The following is a 22,073-nucleotide window of genomic DNA, read 5'->3' as shown; positions in this document are numbered from 1 at the left end:
CTTGCATCCTGGTTGTTAAAGGGTGCACTGACATAACTCATCTTCTCTATTTAAATGGAAAAAACAAGAAGTATTATAGTTTAGCTAACGAAGATATTATTTTACAAGGTGTTATTACTATTACCAGACCCAGGTTGCACCTGTGAAATGATAGACAAAGTTAATCTAACTTTCCAACATTGTACTGTAAAGCCACAAACTTTGACACTGCATTTTAGTATCTAGACAGCCCAGCTTGTGTAGCCCTCTTGCATGCAAGAATGATTGTGGCTGACACTCCATTTCTCACCAAGAGATATTATCTACATGTCTGGTTAAAACTGAAGCCAACATTTGAGCCTGAAGGTGAGCTTCTCCCACACAACTCTACTATCCTGAGCTTCTAAGATATGTAGGGCTTATGAACCCATCACAGTACAGAGTACATCGGAGAACTTAGTGTTCTAAAGTCAAATGAGGGAACTCACTGCTGTATAATGAACACTCTTACCTTGTAGACAGTTCCAAAGGCTCCAGAGCCAAGAACCTTGACTCGTTTAAGCTCTGTTTCCTTGAGGATACGAAGCTGTGCTTGGTTGGGTGCTGTGCCACTTGGAGTCAAGGGTTCCACAAGCTATGAAGGAAAATCCAACAGTCTTAAGTATTTTAAAATGTGAAGACCCATCAGAAGTTTATACTGAAAACAACCAGTCCAACCAAGTACTGGAGTAAGACAGCAGTGGGGTCTATTGACCATTGATCTGCCAGCTTGTGGAGGCATTTCTCATCTACAAAAAAATGTGAGCAATGCCACGAAACCAAGAGATGTGGTAAAGAAAAGTCTCACTCAACATGCAATAATTTCCACCAGAAACTGCATAATGGAATTATGAACTGGAAATTGAACTGGTGTCACAACAACACACCCCAGGACTCCTGCTAACACAGGCAGTATAAATATTGTCTACATGACAGAAATACAGCATTTATTATCAGTGCACCACATTCTATTTTTGCCCATTTTACTGTCTTTTAAGTTGGCTGTATTTCTTTTTAATAGCCCTGACTTAATGGCTTATCATGTTCCTATTCTGTCTTGGGGAATGAAACTTCTGTTATACCACACAGGAGGGCAGCTTTAAGGAGAAAAAAAACCCATCTTATAGCAGACCATTCATTTACAACAGCCACTAATTTACTGAAGAAAAAAGGCACAATTAAACAATTTGCTCAAGATGCCCCAAGCAGCTTTTCAAATGAGCCACAGTGGCACATTCAGTTAAAAATGTTCTCAGATCTCAACATTATACTGCCTCTGTCAGAAAAAACAGTGCTTCCTTAAAAGGAAATTAAATACACATGAACAGGACAATACTCTATACAATGAGAAACAGTCTGTTCCTTTACAGGAGGAGGAAAATAATTCAGGGCTACTTCTACTCAAACTGGTTTGAAACTCCCACAGCATTTCAAAGTTGTCTGTTTACAAGGCTAAATGCACCATCCTCTGCATTTGAGAACTACTTCTATGGCTGAGCATCACAAACTACTGAATTAGTTGACCAGACTAATTAGTTGTGTTTAACAATACCAGTATCTGGAAATTATTGGGGTAAGAAAACAACAAAACCGAAGAGCAACAAGTCAGGTTATCACAGAAATAACGTGTGCTGTGCTTTTTTTAGAGTGATTTCTATTTCCTCCTTCCCACTTTAGATGTCCAGTACTTACACCAGGAAAGAAAGAAGGTTTATTGTAAAAGAAAGTAAGCAGACTGGCAGCACATGTCTGTGTTTTCTGTTTGTGAAGGGTGAAAACAACTTCTGTGCCACTGTCCACCAACAGAGGTATGGCAGGGAGAGGTGCTTGTAGAGTTTTGTGGAGAATGATCAGATGATCTGATACAGCCTCCAGCTAAAAACAGAGACTTTAGCTGAAGTTATGGTTGCTTGTGTGTTTGTCTCTGGATTCTCCTAATTTAATCTCCAGTTTCTAAGCCAAGACAACAACTTCCCCACACGTTCAGTAGAAGACCTTGGTCCCTCAGGAACTACTGTCAGTTGAAGCTTTTATCTGACCAAATGGAGACTGAGAGCTGGACTTCAAAGCAAATACTTCCCAAATGCTTAGAAGAATTAATGCTTAAGCAGGGGCTGGTACAATGGCAAGGCACTGTTGAGCTTTCCACGCAGCTGAACAGTATTTAGCAAGTAATACAAATTCTACCTAAGTATAAAGATACTTGGGCAAACAGATTGGGGATGCATAAATCATTTGCTTCCAGGCTCTACAGTGGAGATGAGTGTGAGCAGCACCCTTGGAAAACAACAGAAACCAGCAGTGTTAACAAAGCCTTATCAAAGAATCATGAGCTAACAGTATTCCCAAGCTTTATTACCTTACAAAGGGGGATCCAATTTAAAAATATCACTTGCTAAGTGTCTCAAGTATAGGATTGAAGAGATGTAGTAATCACCTTTGTTGTAGCTGATAGGTAACTATTTAATGTTATGTTTAAATATACTTCCTAGATTTCCCCCTCCACTTACTGGCATTTTGAAGAGCAGGGTGGAGTGGGCATCTTTCCTTAACAACAGTAAGAGACAATCTCTGCATTTAAGCAATCCTGATGAGCTTGAGTTTGCAACACAGCTTGCTGAAGGAATTTACTTTAGTCTTAAAACATGACCTCAGTATGCACTGGATGTAAACCTGTAATATTTAAGCATGAGAGCTGCTAAATCTACTGACGAACCAGGTTCAGCTGGCTGATCATCAACTGTTACAAGTTCAGTTCAGAGCAGGATGGGAATTCAGAAATCTGGTGGTTATGTGGATCTTTTTTGGTTGTCAGACACCATGAATCTGTGCATGCACAGAGAACTACCACCTTCAAATAGCTTCATCCATCCCACCAGTTTAGTCCTGCAGAAGTTAGGCAAAGGTTTTCCTACAGACCTCTCTGGTAACTGAACTGAAGACCTGAGCATCTTGAATACAAAAGCAGAACAGCTCTACGTATCCTTTCAAACACTCTGAGAAGCAGCACAGCCTCACCTCAGTCTCCAGGAATCTCCTCAGTGCTCTCTTCTTTTTAATGCTTTTGCGCCGAACGTACACAGCAAATGTCAGGCCCAGAATGACGATGATGAAGAGGCCGCCAATAACTCCCGCAGCAATCAGAGGCGTTCTAGCAATCAGAATCACAGGCTTTATTTTTAGGTAGACTGAGAGACCAAAGAATGGTTGGGTACATAAAACACAATACTTGGAAAGCTGCCTTATGACCAGAATTTCTAAGTCAGTCCAAATAGGAAGTCAGGGGGAAACACATTTACATTCGGTATTGCTTTTCTAGTCTTCACTCAATACACCAATTCTACTTTCTTCAAACCACCATGCACATGTGAGGAGTCGTGTGGACAAGGAGACACAACATGCACTTCGATGGCAAATGCAAATCTGCAATGGCAAAGTGAGGAAACAGGTATCTGCAGTTTTCCTTCAGGAGCTTTGGCTATGCTTACTTTTTGGCTCCATCTAGATTAACTCATGGGCTGGTGGATTTAGGGGAAACCAAACAAATGAAAAATTCCCAAACTACCACTGTCACATTCCTTTCAGAGTACGGAAGAAGAAAGAGGCCACTTCAAATGTGGTGTTTCATAGACATATCTGGAGGCACCATATTCATACACCTTACTCAAATAGAGGATATTTATATTTGAACAACATAATTCATGATTAGAACCATGCACCTCTTGGGACTCATTACTATGACACACAAACCTTTTGGTCAGGTGTTATGATTGCACCCACTGGTTTTGCTGTGGCTCTTCAGCACAGCCAAATCCCAGACCAAAAGACTGATGTGTTGGAGCCAAAAACCTTCTGTGAACAATGCCAAGCAAGGCCCAGCTTTTACACAAGACATGTCGTCCCCCCACTACTCCTTTCAGCTTTCCAGGCACTTGAACAGCATAAGCTACAACTACTAATTTGGTTTTTCCATAGTGATAAGATGCAGTAGGCTGGTACTATACAAGCACAAACCAAGAAGACTGTCTTGGAGAATCACTCTGCCTTAGGTGCCCACATTTGGGTATCGCCTACACAATCAGTGGAGAGAAGCTCCCTCTGAAGAAGTCAAAGCAGTAAGTGCTCTGATACAGTCTTCTTTCTCTCTCTTCCCACTTCATCTCTAAAGAGCGGGCAGTAGCCTCCAACCCAAACACTTACATTAGGCATTTTCACAGCGTACCAACATAAACACTCTCACAGCATTTAAAATCTCTCCAACAGCAGCTGGAGAGTAGCTTAAAAGATGGGTAAAAACAGACAGCAGGACAACTGCAGATTATAAACAGTGCCAAAACCACTGCCTAGCAGCTACAGGAAATAGGTTAACTATTGTCAAGACTGTGGAAATATCGCTGCTATGCTTTAACAGCCTTCCTTGGTTATTTCTAAGTGATGATGAAAGATACATTATGACCTATTAATAAAAATGTACCACATAGCTATTGAAAATTTAAAGGACTCTCCCACAGAAATAGTAATTTGATTTATCTGACCCTTTATTCTTCTTTTTATGTCTTACCACAAAGCAGAGCACTGGGAAGCAGTGCCATCTAACCTGGTTTGCTATATTAAGGTGTCTACTTACCACTGAGTACCATTTTGAAGCCCATCTCTAAACTGCCCTAACTCTCCCTTGTCACTGCAGTTTGTTTCAGAAAGGTCTTTAAAGCAGACAACCTGGAAACATTTCAGATAGAAAACAGAAGGTATGTTTCTAGAGTGCACCTAATGTGCTCCAACCTCTAACTGGCATTAAGGTCCACAGGAACAGACTACAGCTAACCCAAAGAAATATCCCTTGCAGCAAATATAGCCTAGATATTAGGACCATTACCTATTTCATCCTCCAGATTCAATCCTATTGTGTTACTCACTTCACATTAACAGAGACAAAGCCTCATACTCCCACATCTACTTATTAAAGCACCACTATTATGTTTGCCCAGGGAAAACACATTAACCTTACACATATCTGTAAGGCCTATACAGTTCAAAGACTTTATGATGGAAACTATAAAGCCTGCAAATAAAGGAAGCTGGAAGCCATCTGGCTGTGAAACGGATTACGATGTTTGAGAAATACATGTCCACTACCACCTACTCGTCAGGCAGAGACACTCCTCCTTCACCTAGTTTGGCCTAAAGATACATTACCCTTTCTAATTACATTGGTTACTCAGCTCATTTTGAGTGCAAAGCTCTAACTAAAGGACCTGGCATATCCACCCAAAACAATGCTCTTCTTCATTTGCATGTGCTTTCCATGATGCTGATGCAAGAAACTCACTAATAGGCAATTATCAAAACCACTGGACATCAAAAGACTTCTGTGGAGCTAATACTGACTAATGCTCTTGAGCAGAGGATTTTCCTTTTAATGCGGTATGAGCAATCATGCAAACATCACCAAACAACAGACTGACAGAATAGACAGGAGATCTCTCAGCTTTAAAGTGCATATTAATAACTATCATAACAGCTGTCAAAATAAACAGAGTTACTTTCCAAACAATATTTACATGATAGACCATAATAAGGAAATGGTTCCAAAGGAGAAAAAAACAACTAGTGAAGAAAATAAAATGAAGTTACACATTTCTTGCAGCCCTTTTATTGTTATAGAGTGCAAGATGAAGCTTTATGATCCATCACGATCCTCTCACTGACTTTAAAAGAAAGCCCTCATCTTTTTTAGTAGTAAAATGAAAAAAGGCAAATAATTTTCAGAACCTTCACTAAACAAGTATTTAGTCATTACGGAGAAATATGCTGTAATTGAATCAGAGCTGAATTTTCAGATGGTACCCTCGAAACACATTATTAAGCAAGATTAAAAAGGGAGTGTGAAAGGAATGACAGAGCAGGTGAGAAAAAACATATTCAAATGTTAAACAAATAACTGAAATACAGAAGAAGTACTATTTTCAACTCAGTGATCAGTTGCCTTCACTCCTAAGTCCACTATCCTTGCATAAAAATCATCACAAACTTCACAGACCTAAATGGATGATGCTGTGATTGTACACCATGCAGCTTCTCCTCACTCAGCTACTGAGCTAAGCCCCAAGGTCAACAACCATGTATTTTGCTACTCTACCAAATGACAAGTCACTGCCTTCAGTGCTTTTTGGCTTGCTTTTTGGTTGCTTTCAACCACACACAGATTATTTTCCAAACCCGGTTTTCCAGGTGTTACCACCTTTGGGTTAATTTTACCTCTATTCGTTAGGCTGAATTTGCCTTTCATTTTGTTCTGCTATTGTCAATTCTCCTATATCATTTCTCTACTATTTTCATGTTTGCAGTGTCTAATCCCCCAGTGAATGTTATTTACATGGTGTTTACCTTTCTTTTACCTCATTATTAAGGTTGTTTATCAAGAATCCCTGCAAGCTGGCACTGATCAGAGATACTGCTGAAGACACAAAGCCTTTCTCCAATTTTATTGTTTTAATCCAATCTTTTCTGATTTTTTGCATATTCACCTATCAAGGGTTCAGCTTCACATACAGCTGGACACACAGATCTCCTTATCTCTAGGGCATTAAGGGCTTAAGCCACTTACATTTTCATTACAGTATTGTCCCAAACCACCTCTGTGAATGTAATTTGCCCACCTCAGACTACTGTCCTCTTAAAACTAATTCCATGAAAGTTAACAGGGGCAATGTTGGTGCAGAGACAAATGTTTCACTATCTCTCCCCTCTTCCCCACCATGTTGTTAAAAGCAAGAGGCCCCATTTCTCTGTTAGGGCTCAGAAGGTATAAAGTCAAGCAAAGACAGGTAGTTCCATATCAGTCCAGCATAAATAGCAAACAGGCAAAAGTCAATCCTAGATCACATTTCTTTCACCTCCACCACAAACCCAACAGGAAACTCCTCATAGAGCCACTACTTCACACACTGAAAATCTACCCCAGAGGATGAAAACAATCTCTTTAGGCATTTCTGGACTTTTAGACTCATCAAAATAGACTGAGCAGTCCAAGAAATATGGCCCTGAATCATAACTCAACACCATATAATTAATTTGCTGTCCCCCACTGCTTCTCTCAGCTGAGGACAGAATATCCCATTAATGACTGGAGAAGGTGCAGCAGGGGAGGCAAAAGGGGGGGGAGGGGGGGGGAAAATCACACCATGGGAAAAATCCTGTGTTTTAAACAGGAAACTGTGTATCTGGGGCTAAAAGTTGAAAGTAAGACTCTGGTATTCCCTTAGGAGAAATGAATAATGTGTATTTCTTTTTAAACATGTACTGTGTTTTCTTATTTAGAAGCATGTAACACCCATTCCCACATACCAGAATTGAGGCAAAAAGTTCTAAGTATTCCAAGATGGACAAGGATGCACAACAGAGGGGCTTGTATCATTCCATCCACTCCGAAGCATCTGCAATTCCCGCAGTGCTTGTAGGCGAGGTATTAAAGCCTAATTACTGATGTAGGTGAGTACATGGTCTCATACTCCTGACTGGAGAGTGGAGCAGAAGGGGAAAGGAAAGAGAATGAGGGTCCATGGAGTAAAGCTGAGAAAGAACATCCATTTTTCTATATTTGGCTTTCACCCACCTAATACAATATGTAAATAAATTGAGCTTTGAAGCAGAGTTGTTTGAGGGCTTTAAGTTCCTGCCTTGACCTTCCACACCTTTATCTATATATCCAAATAAGATCCATGACATCCTTGAATATGTGCCAAGTAATCACTTCTTGTAAATTTTCAGGAACAAAGCATGATTTTTTCCCTGATGGACAGTTCATACATTCTGCACCCCTCACCATTTCCAGCAGTGGGGAGTTCAGCTGACTTTGAAACTGCACTTTTAGAGATCTAACAGATTCTGCTAATCCTGGAATAGTAATCTTAGTATTTAATATGTACAAGATAAACAACCAGACTGGGAAGCATATTTGTGTACATTTTAAAAGCTTCTCTCTGCTGTGCAGCACTCCCCTGGCAGAGCTCTACAACCACAACTGCCAGAGTGTTCATGAAACGGTGCTCCCCAGGGGTGGGAAGAGCTCATCTAATGTTATTCACATTAAGATGTGCTTTGTTTTCTATTTTTCTTTTTCAAGAACAAGGCTCCCTTCCTCCTTTATACACCTACTCTGAAGTTGTTTGCACACTGGCAAATGTCAACATTTTATGAGCAAATTAGGAGTTTTTACCATGTGTAAACACAAATTTTAACTCCCAGCTGATATCACGATTACTACCAATTCTGACTTTAATCTAGATGTGGGCAAACTGCATCCCACTGTACTGGCAACTAGCCGTCAGTAAACTCTGGTGGCAGGTAGTTCTAGCCACAACTTTTCAATATGCTAAACAACCATCATGTGACAGTCAATGTCTAAGTCCATTCAGCAGTTAAACATCAAACACAGTTTTCACTCTGCTGCCAAACTGATGTCTAGAGTTAAAATTGCTTTTTCCTTATCCACACTGGTTCTAGGAACCTTCCTCAAGTAAGTATTTAAGGACATTTCTAGATCACTATAATCAAGTTTTCTGTATGCTCAATGTTTCTTCGCCAGCTTTGCCACACGAGAATATGGTTTCATTGCAGAACAGAGGCTTCCAATCTCTAACTGACAGAGCAAACCCTTTCCTCCTCTAGCGTACCACTAACCAAGATGTGCTGTTGACAGCAACTGTTTGGATACATCAAAATATTTAAGACTGTTAAGAACTTGGACAGTGACTTTGTTTTGAGGCTTGTGCTTTAAGTAAAAAGATTAATGTTCCTTGTAAAATATGCCAAGTCAGGCACAATACAATGTAGAATGATTTATTTGTGACAGAAGGGCAGTTAAATGCACTAGATTGGACTTGCAGGTGAACCCAGTTCAGCAAGTACAAGAACAATCCTCTTTATAAACTTGTCATATTTCCCATTTTCTTTGGGAAGAGTAGCATTTTGCTTTAAATAAAGAAAACTAGATCTGTAATGACTATGGGTGCTGATGGACTGCTCTGAAACTAAACACATCAACATAAGCTCAGAGAGTTTCTCTCTGCATAAAGCATTCCTGTTAGAAGCAATAAGCTCAGCCTGCTTCTCTGCAACCAGCTGCAGTCAACTGGCTCCAGCATTATGTCTGTGTACATGGAATTATTAATAAGCAAACATGCTTTTCTCAAATAGAAACATAAAGCACATTATGATATTATATGCTGAGAGACTACTTTGTCTGGTGGCACTGCTTTCTATTCATTAACTGTCAAATCCCAAACTACCACAGAGTAGCACAGTCTGAGACTGTTACATCGCTTGAGGAGCTAGAGAAATACAAAGTAGTGCCCATATGAAATGAGTAAGGAGACAAAACCTTCAGTGGGAGCTGGGTCACACAGAGAATACAAATCCTAGCACAAAATTGGCCACTGAAACTAACCAGGAACATTGCTTCATTCTGCAGCAGGCGTTCAGGGCAGATTGTTTTCTTCACTGCTACCTTTTGGTTTCTATTAGATGTTCTAGCAGACATGAGCAGGCCAATTACCTTCACCCTCCATTCTGCACATCTGCTCAAGCAGAAGGCTGACCCCGAGCCTAAATGGCACAGAGATTATTTCCAACACATCCCCCCCCCTTCCCCAGCTTTGCTCCACCACCTGAGTGAATACTGCATTAATAGGCATTCATTAACATTTCAGGTGGCAGCTCGATTCAGTCTAATGCATGACGGTTCTTCTTTACGGTTAACAAACAATTATGTAGATAGGGGTATGTTTGGAAAAAACAATCAGATCTCTGAGGACACATGTTCATGATGAATTAGACATTCACTACTTGGTTCTCTAAAATTCTTGGTACCCAATATTTGGTACAGGACATGGAGGGAAATTCACTTCAGTTGAATAAATCAAACCACAAAGAATAGAGCACAGGAAGGAATGTTTGGGAGTATTTTAAACAACCAACAGGAGGAAACCTGTCAGAATACTGTGCTCTTCCTTTTGCTATCTTTAATAATTAAGCACATTCAAATTTCACTGGTGGAAAGCGCTTGTCATTCATTTGAGTACCAGTTAAGTGTTTGCTGAAATTGAGCTATTTAACACACCAAATATCCAGGAGCTCCAGGATTATATCACATTAGGGAACATCCATTTGGTGACAAACTCTGAGATTCTATCCTGGATTTCCTCCTTGTGATGTCTTATGACTTTATGTTTCTCCTTTGTGATAGCAGATTCTATACATTAAAGAGAGCCCTAACTTCTGATGGACCACTTTTGGACCAGCTCTGCATCTCGACTCCTGAGAGCCACCTCATGAAGGTGAACAAGCCTCTTCACATGAGTGAGCAGTCAGGCTAAGGTTCAGCACTGGACACTGCCAGAACAAAAACTCCACAAACATCATCAAAACAAAATGGGACATGATAAACTGATGAGAACAGAACTGTCACACTGTGTTCCCAATCTTCAACTTTCTAGTCATATACCATCATTTGTTTTGTGATAAATGTAGAGCTTACATGGGTTTCAGCTGGGTTTTTTTTTCGGTGGTGGCATTAAAGCATCTTTTGGACCTATGTTTGACACTTAAGTTAGAATGCACAGAGGATTTGTGGGAGAATGTGTCTGGAAATATGCCCCCATATATCCTGCATGTATTACAAACATTCATATGTACACACACACACATCTGATTAACATTTTTTCCCTCAAAGCCTAAATCCAAATAGTAACACTTCAACATAGTAATGCTTTGTTCTGCACTAGTATAACTGTATATATAAATACAGTATTTGAGACATTTATTGGAATACTAGTAATGGCCATGATGCTGTTAACGTCAACATATATTTTAGCTACTCCTCATTTGAGTTCTAAATATGCAGAATTTATCTTTGTGGAGCGTAGCAGGGAATAAATGCAGTCAGTGCTCATAAATATCAAGGAAAAGCCATAGTAGATAAATAGCTGGGTAGAAGGAATTTCTTTCTGAGTGTGCCTGATACTGCTTTCAGATTTATCACTATTATATTACAAGAATAGCATTCTGTCTAAATGCCCTACACACATTACACCAATCATTATAAAATCCCATTTGATTATGGGGAAAAACTAATATGAAATAGAGATCTTTTTTCTGACACAATCTTATACAGGATCATCTCCTCTACAATAATATGCCACAAAATTTTTCTGTGTCACTAGCTTACCAGTTGTCTCCCAGTAGTTCTTATGTTACCAAGTGGAGCAGAGAGAGAAACTCTGGTGTGTCTTGCAACTCCTCTTTATTCTAATCATCATCCCACTGCCAGCATTTCCCCAGAGGCCATTCAGAAAAGAAAAGTTCAACTTAGAAGCTCTGAACCCACCCACCTTCCCTCCTCTCCTCTGTATCCACAGCCATGCAAAGGAATCTATTTCACTTCACTGGCTGAAAGTGAGCCAAGGCAAACCAGTCTTTGTGAATATTATCCTCATCTTCTACTTTCAGCTCTGCTGAGGATTTTTTTGTGTCTATGTACACAGCAACCTCCTATCATCTTGATAGTCACAGATGTGACTTGATTAGAAAAACAGCTTGTGTCCATGGTGAGGATACTGCTCAGAGTAACCTAGACTCTGTAACAGCTGTTTTATTATGGTTATTTTGCAGTACAGTATGGCCCACATAAAGGCAAATGATAATTTAGTAAAACAGCTCTTCCTTTTCCCAAATTTCAGTATGAAAGAACATTCCAGAATTAGTTGCAGATACCACCTTTTCTATGCATCTTACATACTCCTCTCCCTATAGCTGCTCAACTCCCAGAACAGACCAGGCCAAGCATCTGGGGAAACAGTGATCCAGCTTTAAAACCTCTTTTTCCTCTTTCAGCCACAACCCCCTTCCTTCTCTCCACCCCACCAAACCCCCAAACCTAAGCAGCAGCCTCTCTGGCAGACAGTGGATCATGCTGACTTTTTGTGCTTTTATGTTTCACAGCTTCTGAAACTCATTAGGGCTCAAGAAAAACAGAAGAGAGAAGGCTCAGACATCTATTTTTTTCCTGTCTTTATCATACAGGAGCACAATAGTGTTGATGAAACCAGCTAGAAAGAATACACACAAACATACTGCTACACTTATAGGTTTTGGCTTGCTTAGTTACTGCCTTCACTGGAATTTTCCTGAAAATGGAAAGAGCTCCCTTATTTTAAAAATCCCTTGATTAAAGGGTGACTCAAACATTCCAAAGTTTGGAATTTAGAGCCTGAGACACTGGTTGGTCCAGGAAATCAAAGCAAAGAGAGTTCACACAAACCTGAAGTGGTGAAACAGCACTGAACTGCATCCACATCATTTACATGCAGAGGATATTGCTGCCACAAGGGAGGGAAAGACATATCTACAGGAGATGGGACTATTTTAAAGCTAGAATACTATCCCTTCAATCTGTTCTTTGTCTATTATCCTTACTGCGATTGAGACTATGCATATTAATAACTAGTGGCCCATTTTTAATGCAGGAACACTTTCCACTTTCTTTCTTCCCCTGCATCAGACCATTTGGGGCAGACAAAGAGGTAATTCCTCAAATGTACACATTTTCCTTCAGGAAGGTTATTCACTCAAACAAACCAATGCCCACTGATACAGAGCCCATTGAAATAAACTGAAAATACCCCACTGACTGATTCAAACCCACTGGTGAATTGCCCAACTAGAATTAGTCCTCTTCCCTCCAGTCTACCAGGGCATTGCTGTTTGCTTCTCACCAACCAGCCTGCAGGACTGTTTATCATGGTCCATGCTCCTAATTTGCAGATTAACATGCTGTATTGCCAAAAGCAAGGATTGCAATGTCTCCTCTCCTCTTCAGCATGACCTGTAAGCAACACTGTCATGAAGCCTACAGGTTCTAACCTGGCTTCAGCTCCATTAGCTGGAGCAAAACCAATGGTAACAACTAATTAAAACCACATTCTCTATCCTTTTGTTTGCTCCTAATTTTCCACTGTCTCTTCTTCTTTTCACCAATGTTGCTTTACAGACTCTGTGCCTCCTAAGAAATATCTGCGCTACTTAACCTCAGTAACATCTAAACATCATTAGGTTTACTACACGTCATTAGGTTTACTAAAAGTAGACAGCTGTGAGTTAAAACGGAACAGTGAGTAAAATTACAAACATGTAATGAAAAACCAAGCAAGCATTTTCAGAGGCAAGTAACACCCTGGTGCATTGCTTTGGTGGCCTGTGTTTTTAGTGGACAGGCTGTGTCACAGGTAGGGTATTGGGAGTCTAAGACAAATCACTTGAGGAAATGATTCACTTGCATTTCAGACAATTTTCCTGCAACTACTACCAGAAAAATTTCATCTAATTTACAAATGGGAGATTACATCGTGCCTGCACCATGTTTACCCAAAGGGTGGCCTTTGTCCTGATGACAAGGGTGAATCTGTTTTCAAATTTTGGCATAGACACTCCAACTCTTCAGGCTAAGCTATTACCAACTCTGTTGAGAGATGTACTAGAACAGACAAATACGCAGTATGCTCCTCACAACTCTCTGCCAATGAAAAGCGCAATCAGAACTAGCCAGCACGTGGTTTTCACATTATCCCCATTTTTTCCTTGCCTGTTTGAGCATCTGCTCAACCTCAGTTAACTACAGAAATTATCTGCATTATCTTCTATTGATTAAACAGCCAGTATGTCTGCCAAAGAACTTGTTCACCAGTGTGGGAAGATGTTCTCATCAAAAGTTTACATCAAATTGAAAAAAAAGCATGAAGTTTTTTGACAAAAGTACTTCCATCACTACAGAAACCTTCACTTTCAAAGGTAAAATACAAATAAACCCACTATCTAGATACCACACCTTCTAAAACTTCATAGTACCACAGACACGGCTTCACCAAAGCATCTTGCAACAAAAGAAGGGAGAGACAATGAGAGGGAGAGAAAGAAAAGACGAGAAATGGAAGAGTCTGCAGTGCAGAACAATGTAAGATACTTAAGCACTTTTCACTAGTATCTAAGGCTTAGAGAACCCTATAGAGATGGACAAATTTGACCTTCGAATTTATGTCATTAGTGGAGAAACTTAGTCATGGGAAACAATTTGCCTTCAGTTGTAGGACATCAAATAAAAATGCTGAACCACTAACATGCAAAAATGCTACTCCATTTATTCAAAAGAAATCTCATTCAAGTGAAGACAGACACAACGCAAGAGAGTTCAGTCGAACAGGTAAGCTCTGAAAGAGTTTCTCCTCTCCCCTAGCAAAGGACAGTCTGAAAACTCAGAATTTTAACTGGTAACCAACAAGGATGTGCCAGTATAACAGAGACCTTGTGGAAAGTCACGTGGAACTCTCACTCTGTGCCTCACCTAAGCCCAGTATTCTGGAATCAAAATTCAAATGAGGAACTCTGGGTCCTAATCTTACAGCATGAGCCAAGAGCTGATTGTAGGTGGAAACTATCATCTCAGACATGAAAGTGTTATGTCACACACTGTAAACAACAACTGGAGGAACCAGCAAAATCCACTGGCCTGAGTATCCCTACAACACAGCCTACAGGCTTGGCTCAGATCCATCATGCTTGCAAGAGAAAGCTCCAGTCTTGATTTTACAAGTCTAGTGCTGGAGAAAGGAACATTAGCAAGAAAAATAATTCTAGGCATTAATAATCCTCATTAGAAAATGCACTGGCATTTTGTGGCGTTGCATGTGTCTTCCCTCAGATTTGACGCATTTCATTAGCTCACATTGAACCCTCCTGTTCAGTCTGCTACACCAGCACCGTCTTTAAGCAAACTTTTGTTCCTTAACTATGTACTTTTAGATGATAATCAGGCTCTACACTTCAACCTTCAGCCAAAACAAGGCCTCGAACTTCTTCACTACAAGGCACAACGTGCAAAGCTTTAATGACTGCTGGTGGCTCTTTCCTCAAGCCTGTTTAACATATGGTCCTGAGGAAACAGTCTTCCTGAAGATAAAGGGTCTACATTCTTGTCCAACTCTGTTCACTACCATTATAACAAGGCACAGAAGATGCAAAATACCTCTATTTTACAGAAAAGAGATGCAAAGTAAGCTGAACTAACAGAGAGAGGGCATTGCATGGGAAATGAGTTTAGTATTAGGCCCCCTTTCCCACTACAATTTGAATGTAGTTATTTGAAAGCCTTCATACAAAAAGCCCAAAGGCACAGAAAATTTATATGACATTTTCCCACCCTGTTACTTCACTTTACAGCATGACAGGAAAAAAATTACAGTAAGATAAAGTAATTTGGTCTGATGGTTCAATTTACTAATACTGTATTCCTGCATGGTTTCTACTATTAGTGGCAACGCTTCTACCTTTGGTAACTGCTGCAGTATAACTTCCCACACGTAGCACCAAAGGACAGAAGCTTGTGAATTCCTTCAAACCTATAGCTTGTTTTACTGGTTTACCCTTGTGCTTGCAGGCTACACCCTGGTAAAACTGGAACTTGTCTTAACAAATTCAAAGCTGGTACTTCAATTTCTGCAAAAAACAAATGTGAACTGTATTATCGGCATTAAGAAGTTATCTGCTCTTTTTGATCTAATGCTGGAAAAACTGTTGCAAATTAACTGGTAAGTAGAACATACACTTTTGTGTGTAAAACAAAAAAGGTAATGGCAATTGCAGAGTTCAAATACAAATTCTCATCAGCATCAAGTCATTCCAGCAAATATTTAACTGGTTTTAAATAGTTATGGAAAAGTATGCACAAGGGAAGATTCTTACAAGATCACTTCATAGATACCAGAAAGGAAGAAATCTATCCCCAACCCAAATGTGGTAGATTACATGGCTTGTCATACTACCTTTGATCTGAAGAGATCTAATTAAGCAGGTTTGACTGTATACACACTTACAACACAAGCACACCACTACCTGTGTACTGATCTAAAGAACCCCAACCAAAAGCTTCCCATTTTATGCAAGTTGCAGCTCCTTTATCACCTGACAGGTCACGGTGGGTAAGCCAGAACACAGAGAATGAAGGCTTGGCTCGACTCTAAACTCAAATACATTTGTCACGTCCATTGTCTAAATACAAAAGACTGACAAATCCTGCATTACACAGACTGAAGTAAGGCTGCAAGCTTTAGTTCCTACTTACTGTATGTTAAATATTAATGCATTATTAAGAAACCATTCACTGAGGTTTAAACAACACTACTTTTTACATATTTCTAAAGCTTCGCTAATGTACTTTTAATAATAGATAATTAATTTATAACAGCATTAAATCTAAAGTAAATCCTCATTTCAAGCCGTAAAAGAAACCCAGTGGAGCATGATAAGACATATACTGTTGCTCTATAATAAAGTCACTTCTTCATGGCACAATTTTATTTCTGCATGATGTACCACTTGTGTAGCCAAACCGGTACAGACACACAACACAAGCCTTATATAGCCTGATGAGCAATAAAAGCAGTGACCTCTGCAACAGGGCTCTGTGTTGTTTTCCATTCTAACAATCCATTTTCAAACTGCATTTCCTAATGCTTCTTATCTTTCAGCAGTGACCTATCATATATGGCTTAATCATTTCTTATTTTTTCTGCTCAGTTACAGTAAAAATAATTTAGTCGGTTTTCTGAACAAATAATCCTCGGATTTTAAATATATCTGTAAATCTATTTTGTCACTCGTGCTTGGTAAATATGGTGTTTAGTACATGCTGTGTATTTTCTATGACATGCTTCATAAAACTGAAAAGCTTACTGTTCAGGTGGGCCTGAACCTATGCATACAGCTCATCGAGCTGGACCTTGTACTCAAGCCACAGAGGGCTAGGACTTCATCAACACTTGGCATGAAGCTCTGGATGCCAGAGGCAGTATGAAACGCATGATAAGCTGACCAAATGCAGAAAGTCCCTGCACCTTTTCTGCAAGAAACCTGCTCGCTTGCTCTGTAAGACTGGGTGCTAAACTAATGGCTCTTCAGAGCTCAGTGGCTGAAGGCAGCACAGGGCTGGGACAGGCCGAGTGAGACAGTAACAACTGCCACAGCTGTATCCACAAGGAGACAAGCTGAGGTAACTTCTACAACCTCACTGGAACGTTTCTCTGTTTCATGAGCACCACTGCATGATCATGAGTATTACCTAAACTCATCAAACTCTGCTGAGAAGCCTGGTCTATGAGTATCAACAATCTTAATACACTGCAAGGGTATTTTGCTCATACTTCACTCTGTGTGTAACAAACTACTAGAAACATCAGATTTCTGGCTTTATTCTATCCACTGCACACTCATCAGGATCCTCCAACTACTTAAGCCACAAAACAGATTTTAAAAAGCCTTGCATGAGAATTGCTTCTAGTTCTTTCACTCTTCCAACCTTAACAGTTCATTTCTCTTTATACCAGCAGAATCTACCAAATCTTTCCATACTATGAGACCACACCAGCCAGCCCTGCAGAGTAAAGCAGACGAAATAGAAACCCTCCAAGATCCCACACAAATCTTTCTGAACATGTTATAGAACAGAAGTTCTAATACAGTGAGTGCTTTTTTGTCGGTGGCCAGATCTGTACAGCAGAAAAGAAGGAAAACCTTACCTAGTCCCTTTCCTGAGTAGACCAGTCTTACTAAGAGGGAGTTGTGAAAAGTGGGAGAGCCCAAGAAATCACTGCAGTTACTTCCATTCGTGTCACGGGGGTACTCAGAGTGTACTCCTCCCAAAGCTCCAGGCAGTGAAATGCTGTGACAACAAAAATGCCCAGCAAAGGTCTGAGAACCACTTCAGAAGCAGCAATTTCTCACACAGAACAGGAATTTCTCTGTCAGTGTGTCCTAAACAGATGAAGTGTAAGCTCTATCCAACCCACAGAGGCAGGATCAGAAACTGCCTGGTTTTCTAGTCTTAATTCTTAACAAAAATAAATCTGTTTCTTCCACTGCTCAGTTCTAATACAGCATCAGAAGCTCTGTATTAAGTGTCTCTAAAGAGCAGTCTCTTTTACCAATCAAGTAAGGTAGCTTAGTTTATACTCAGATCCTTTTTGTCCTCTTACTTTGTACAGAGATTCTCTTCCTCTTCCCCTCCAGAATGACCATAATTTTATCTATAAAAATACAGAGCATATGGAACACTTTCCTCCAAGCAATGGAACAGAGTGCCATTAAAGCAATGAACATAAGCAGTTTATTAGAGGTGGTTTCCCTTCCCCATCATCTACTCAGAGCTGATGTGAAATTCTATTGAAGTCATACTGTGCAGGGGTACAAAACAGCTATGAAAGAATTTGCGTGCTTACATAGGGTTTACTGTTAATTAGCTCTTGTACACACACGCAGTACATAAAGCCTGCTTTTTGTGTTTAGGAAGTGATGATTTGTTAAGAGGATGTCCTTTGTTGATATAAAGCTCACATTAGGATTGTAATTTGAGTTAACATCTACATGTCATTTTATGTAACCACTTGACAACGGTGGTCCTGGCTAATTAGTTTCTGTTAGTTAAAAGAGAAACGTGAATGACATTTTCTTAGGGCATAAAGAGAGAGACATCAGCTTACTCAGACTAATAACAGTAAGGTGCTAGTTCTTTCCTGTCATATCCATCACATGCTTCTGATCACATCATCAGATTTGCAATCTCTCACACATCGGAAAACGGAACCTTCACTCCTCCTTTGATGATCTTTTCTCTCTTAGTATTAAGCTGAATGAATCATAGGAAGGATGAACACATCTAAAATCTGTATTTGAAGTAAAAACTTTGTCCACAGCCTCACTTCAAAAACCGAGTTCGCCAAACTTTTCTGGTGGATTTGGAAGCAGGGGAGTGGGGAAGAACCAGCCTTTCATGACTGCTCAGACTAATTTTCTTAATGAACAGCAGAGTATTACTTTTATCGTTTTCAATCTCCCTTTCAGGCAATGCCTATCCAAACCCTTGAAGCTGGCATGCTCCTTTTTGTGCTCTTTGTTCCAGAGCTAGTAGCTACACTATTCCACTTGAAGAAGCCACCAATATAGTTGCCAGAAGTGTCATTCTACTAAGAGCTGGGAAAGAAGGATGGCCCATTCCTTTGCGCACCCTAGGAAATTCAAGCCACCATCTGCTTTCCATCTTTGCTTTGGTGATTTCTAGGAAATTTCGTTAAAGAATAGGGAACCCAACGTGAAATCTGAAAGTAACAATCTAGTACCTATTTCCCCTACCCCCCAGAAGGCAGAAAACAACAGGAAGAGCTATAAGCAGCTAGAAAAGCCGGAACACAAGGTTCTTGTCTCCTCTCTGTTCCCTGGGCTGAGATTCTCAGCACAGCAGGGAAGGAAGGAGACAGAAAGGACGACAAAGAAGCAGTAACATTAGTTACATGCCACCTTGCATGGGGCATTCTCTGCTGGCAAGGCCTGGCCCATTCCTTCTAGCCTCTGTGTCATCTGAGCAGCCTGAAGAGGTCAGCCAGAAAACCTGCTCAGCAAACTGACTCCGTGATTCAAACAAATCACAATCAGACAACACTGTGATAGGGGCGATAGGAATTAAACATTGTATAAATATAGACAGAGTATGTCACAAATGTGAGGAAAGGCTTTTCCTGCCATATCAACCACAGTAAATCAAAAGCTGCAATAACAATAAGCAGAATTTGTAACTAACCACCAGCAGGAGAGGCACTCATTTCTCTTGTGATTTCTACACCTTTACAGTTTGAACTTTTCCTGGCAGTTAGGAATACAGTGAAAGCCTTTGTGAACATAAGCTCAACACATAGAAAATAAATGTGGGTCCTCATACAGAAACAAAAGAGTCACATGAGATCCAGCAAGTAACCTAACAGTCATTTGATAAAATCTATCAAGTCCAGAGTCTAAAAATCTATCAAGTAGTCAAGAGTCTAAAAATCTATCAAGTAGTCAAGAGTCTAAAATAGCCTTTATACATGGCACTGAGCTGGAAATGGGAAAAGGGTTTCCTGCATCCTTTTGGACAGAAGATAAAGCTTCTGACCAAAAAGCATTAGCTACAGAAGCTAAAGGTCTTAAAAACCCCCAAACACCTATGCAGAAAGACATGGAATGCCTCAAGTGAGGGTTTTTTTTCCACAAAGTATGAGGGACCAAACATAAGCAGAAAAGCTGGAGTTTCTCCGGTCATCTGGAAAACAAGCCATGTGATGCACATCTGATTCATCTTTATTAAACATGACAGTAAGAATCCCTTTGCTATTCTACCAGATTCTTACAAAAGCCCTCAAGTCAATGGACCATGGCAAAACCAATTTGCAAACTGCAAAACTGGAAAGAAAAGCCCCACTGGTATGAAAATGGAAATAGGTGAATATGAGAAATATCTTGTTGTTTCTGGTTAGAGCTCTGCTCTCACTTCCAGCTGCCTGAACAGCAGAAAACTCTGCCCTTCAACTCACTGCTAGTTCACATCAGTGGAAGAAATTCAAGTCAATGGATAAAGATAAACCTGATTATTAATTACTTTAAGGTCTGTAAGTCTAGGGAGGGCACACAATTGTTAAGGGGACATGACAAAGGCTCTATCTAAAGTGAAACACATCCATTTTTGCTTTACACCCCTAACATAATAGAAGTATCACTTTGCCAGTGCAGTTTTGCCCATTTTTAGCCCAAACAAAATGAAGCATTTTTACACACACAAAGAATTTAAAAGCACAATTTCACTAATCTAATAAAGGTATGAACTCTCCTTCTTTGGCTTAAAAATTACAGAATACATATATACTAATATTTAAACACAGCACAGTCATTTTCCTAAAATAAATTCAGGAACAAAATGGAATCAAATCCATCAGATGTCAGGAAACGTGTGAGGCTCTTCCCCCTCAGACTGCATGGAGCAGGAAATCATTCACTTGAACAGAGTCAAACAATGCCTTTAATTTCCATCCCCCTTGATAATTCACTTTAGTACCTTGACAGTGAATCCAAGGAGACAAACCCCACCATTTACACAAAACCCAAATATGCACTGCCTGCTAACGCATGGCTTAAAACTGGCACCCCACTATACAACACTTTCTTTTAGGTTGTGCCATCATGTCTGAGGTTCCACTCCTTTAATTCCACTTTTAAATACAGGACCCATTCTAACTTCCAGTGTGATTAACAGGAGTCTTTCCATCAAATTCCGAGGGTCTTTGGCAGTACCTCCAAAGACTTTACTACTACCTGAGTATTTTCAATGCAAAGGTAAGTTTTGGAGTTACACTACTTGAATGCAGCAGTGAACTAGGTCTGGCTTTTGGGCTAACAGAAGAAGCTAGAGCGAGCAGCCTATAACACTACACCCCCAAGTTATCTTCCTGGTACAAAACCCTTCATGTTCCCTCAAAAACTAATTAAAACTCCAGTTGATGAAACCCTTGTGATTTTTAAACTGGTTACTAAAGCAAAGAACTTCAGCATGGCCTTTGTTCTCTGTCTTTTGGTAAGCCCCTTGAACTTATAATACTACATGTTCTGTATTTGTGCTTTGAATGAAGCACAAATGGAGACCTTTAAAATCAATCGCTTATTTTGGGCAGCTTGGTTTGGATAAGCACATCCACAGAAGTCCCCCACAGAAGTATCTCAATCTGGATATCCCCGACCAGAAAGCTTAAAACAAAATACTGAAATATTCAAAACCTCCTTCCTTGGGTCCATGAATTAAGTCAGAACCGATACTGATTTAACTAAACAAATACACCATTTGATAGCATCTATAAAGCATTGTTTTTCAAGTCTAAACATGTTCTCCCTCAGCAGCTAGAAATAGGAATATTCACATTAGGCACACAACTAGGAAGGAAAAGCACCTTAATTTTTTTTCTTTAAAGACAGGGAAAACAACCCAAGTAAAATCCTTCATGAGGTGAAATTGATTGAAATGATCTATTTTTCATCCAGTCTTAGCTCAGGCCAATAACCCCAAAGCCTGGAAGTCATACTAACCAGTTTGAATTTAAACATCAACTCAATGGCAATAAGGGCTTTCATGAAAAAGAATGCAGAGTGTAACT

The 22,073-nt window shown here is 39.9% G+C and overlaps 1 protein-coding gene across 1 annotated transcript in view; it reads right to left on the bottom strand.

Annotated features, from left to right (window-relative positions):
• Window positions 1-490: 490 nt before the first annotated feature.
• The window catches only part of LOC104408118 (receptor tyrosine-protein kinase erbB-4), a gene marked incomplete at both ends in the record, with an annotated part of 83,588 nt that continues 62,005 nt past the window's right edge, over window positions 491-22,073 (bottom strand). The window contains 2 exons of the mRNA XM_010017606.1: window positions 491-613; window positions 3,037-3,169. Coding sequence (XP_010015908.1) covers window positions 491-613; window positions 3,037-3,169 — 256 coding nt within the window. The remainder of the gene's footprint in view (window positions 614-3,036; window positions 3,170-22,073) is intronic.

The sequence above is a fragment of the Nestor notabilis genome, unplaced genomic scaffold, assembly GCF_000696875.1.
Source record: "Nestor notabilis isolate BGI_N333 unplaced genomic scaffold, ASM69687v1 scaffold1437, whole genome shotgun sequence".
NCBI classification, from domain to species: Eukaryota; Metazoa; Chordata; class Aves; order Psittaciformes; family Psittacidae; genus Nestor; species Nestor notabilis.
Note: the sequence above shows the minus strand (reverse complement) of the source record. Positions and strands in the feature narration are given on the sequence as shown.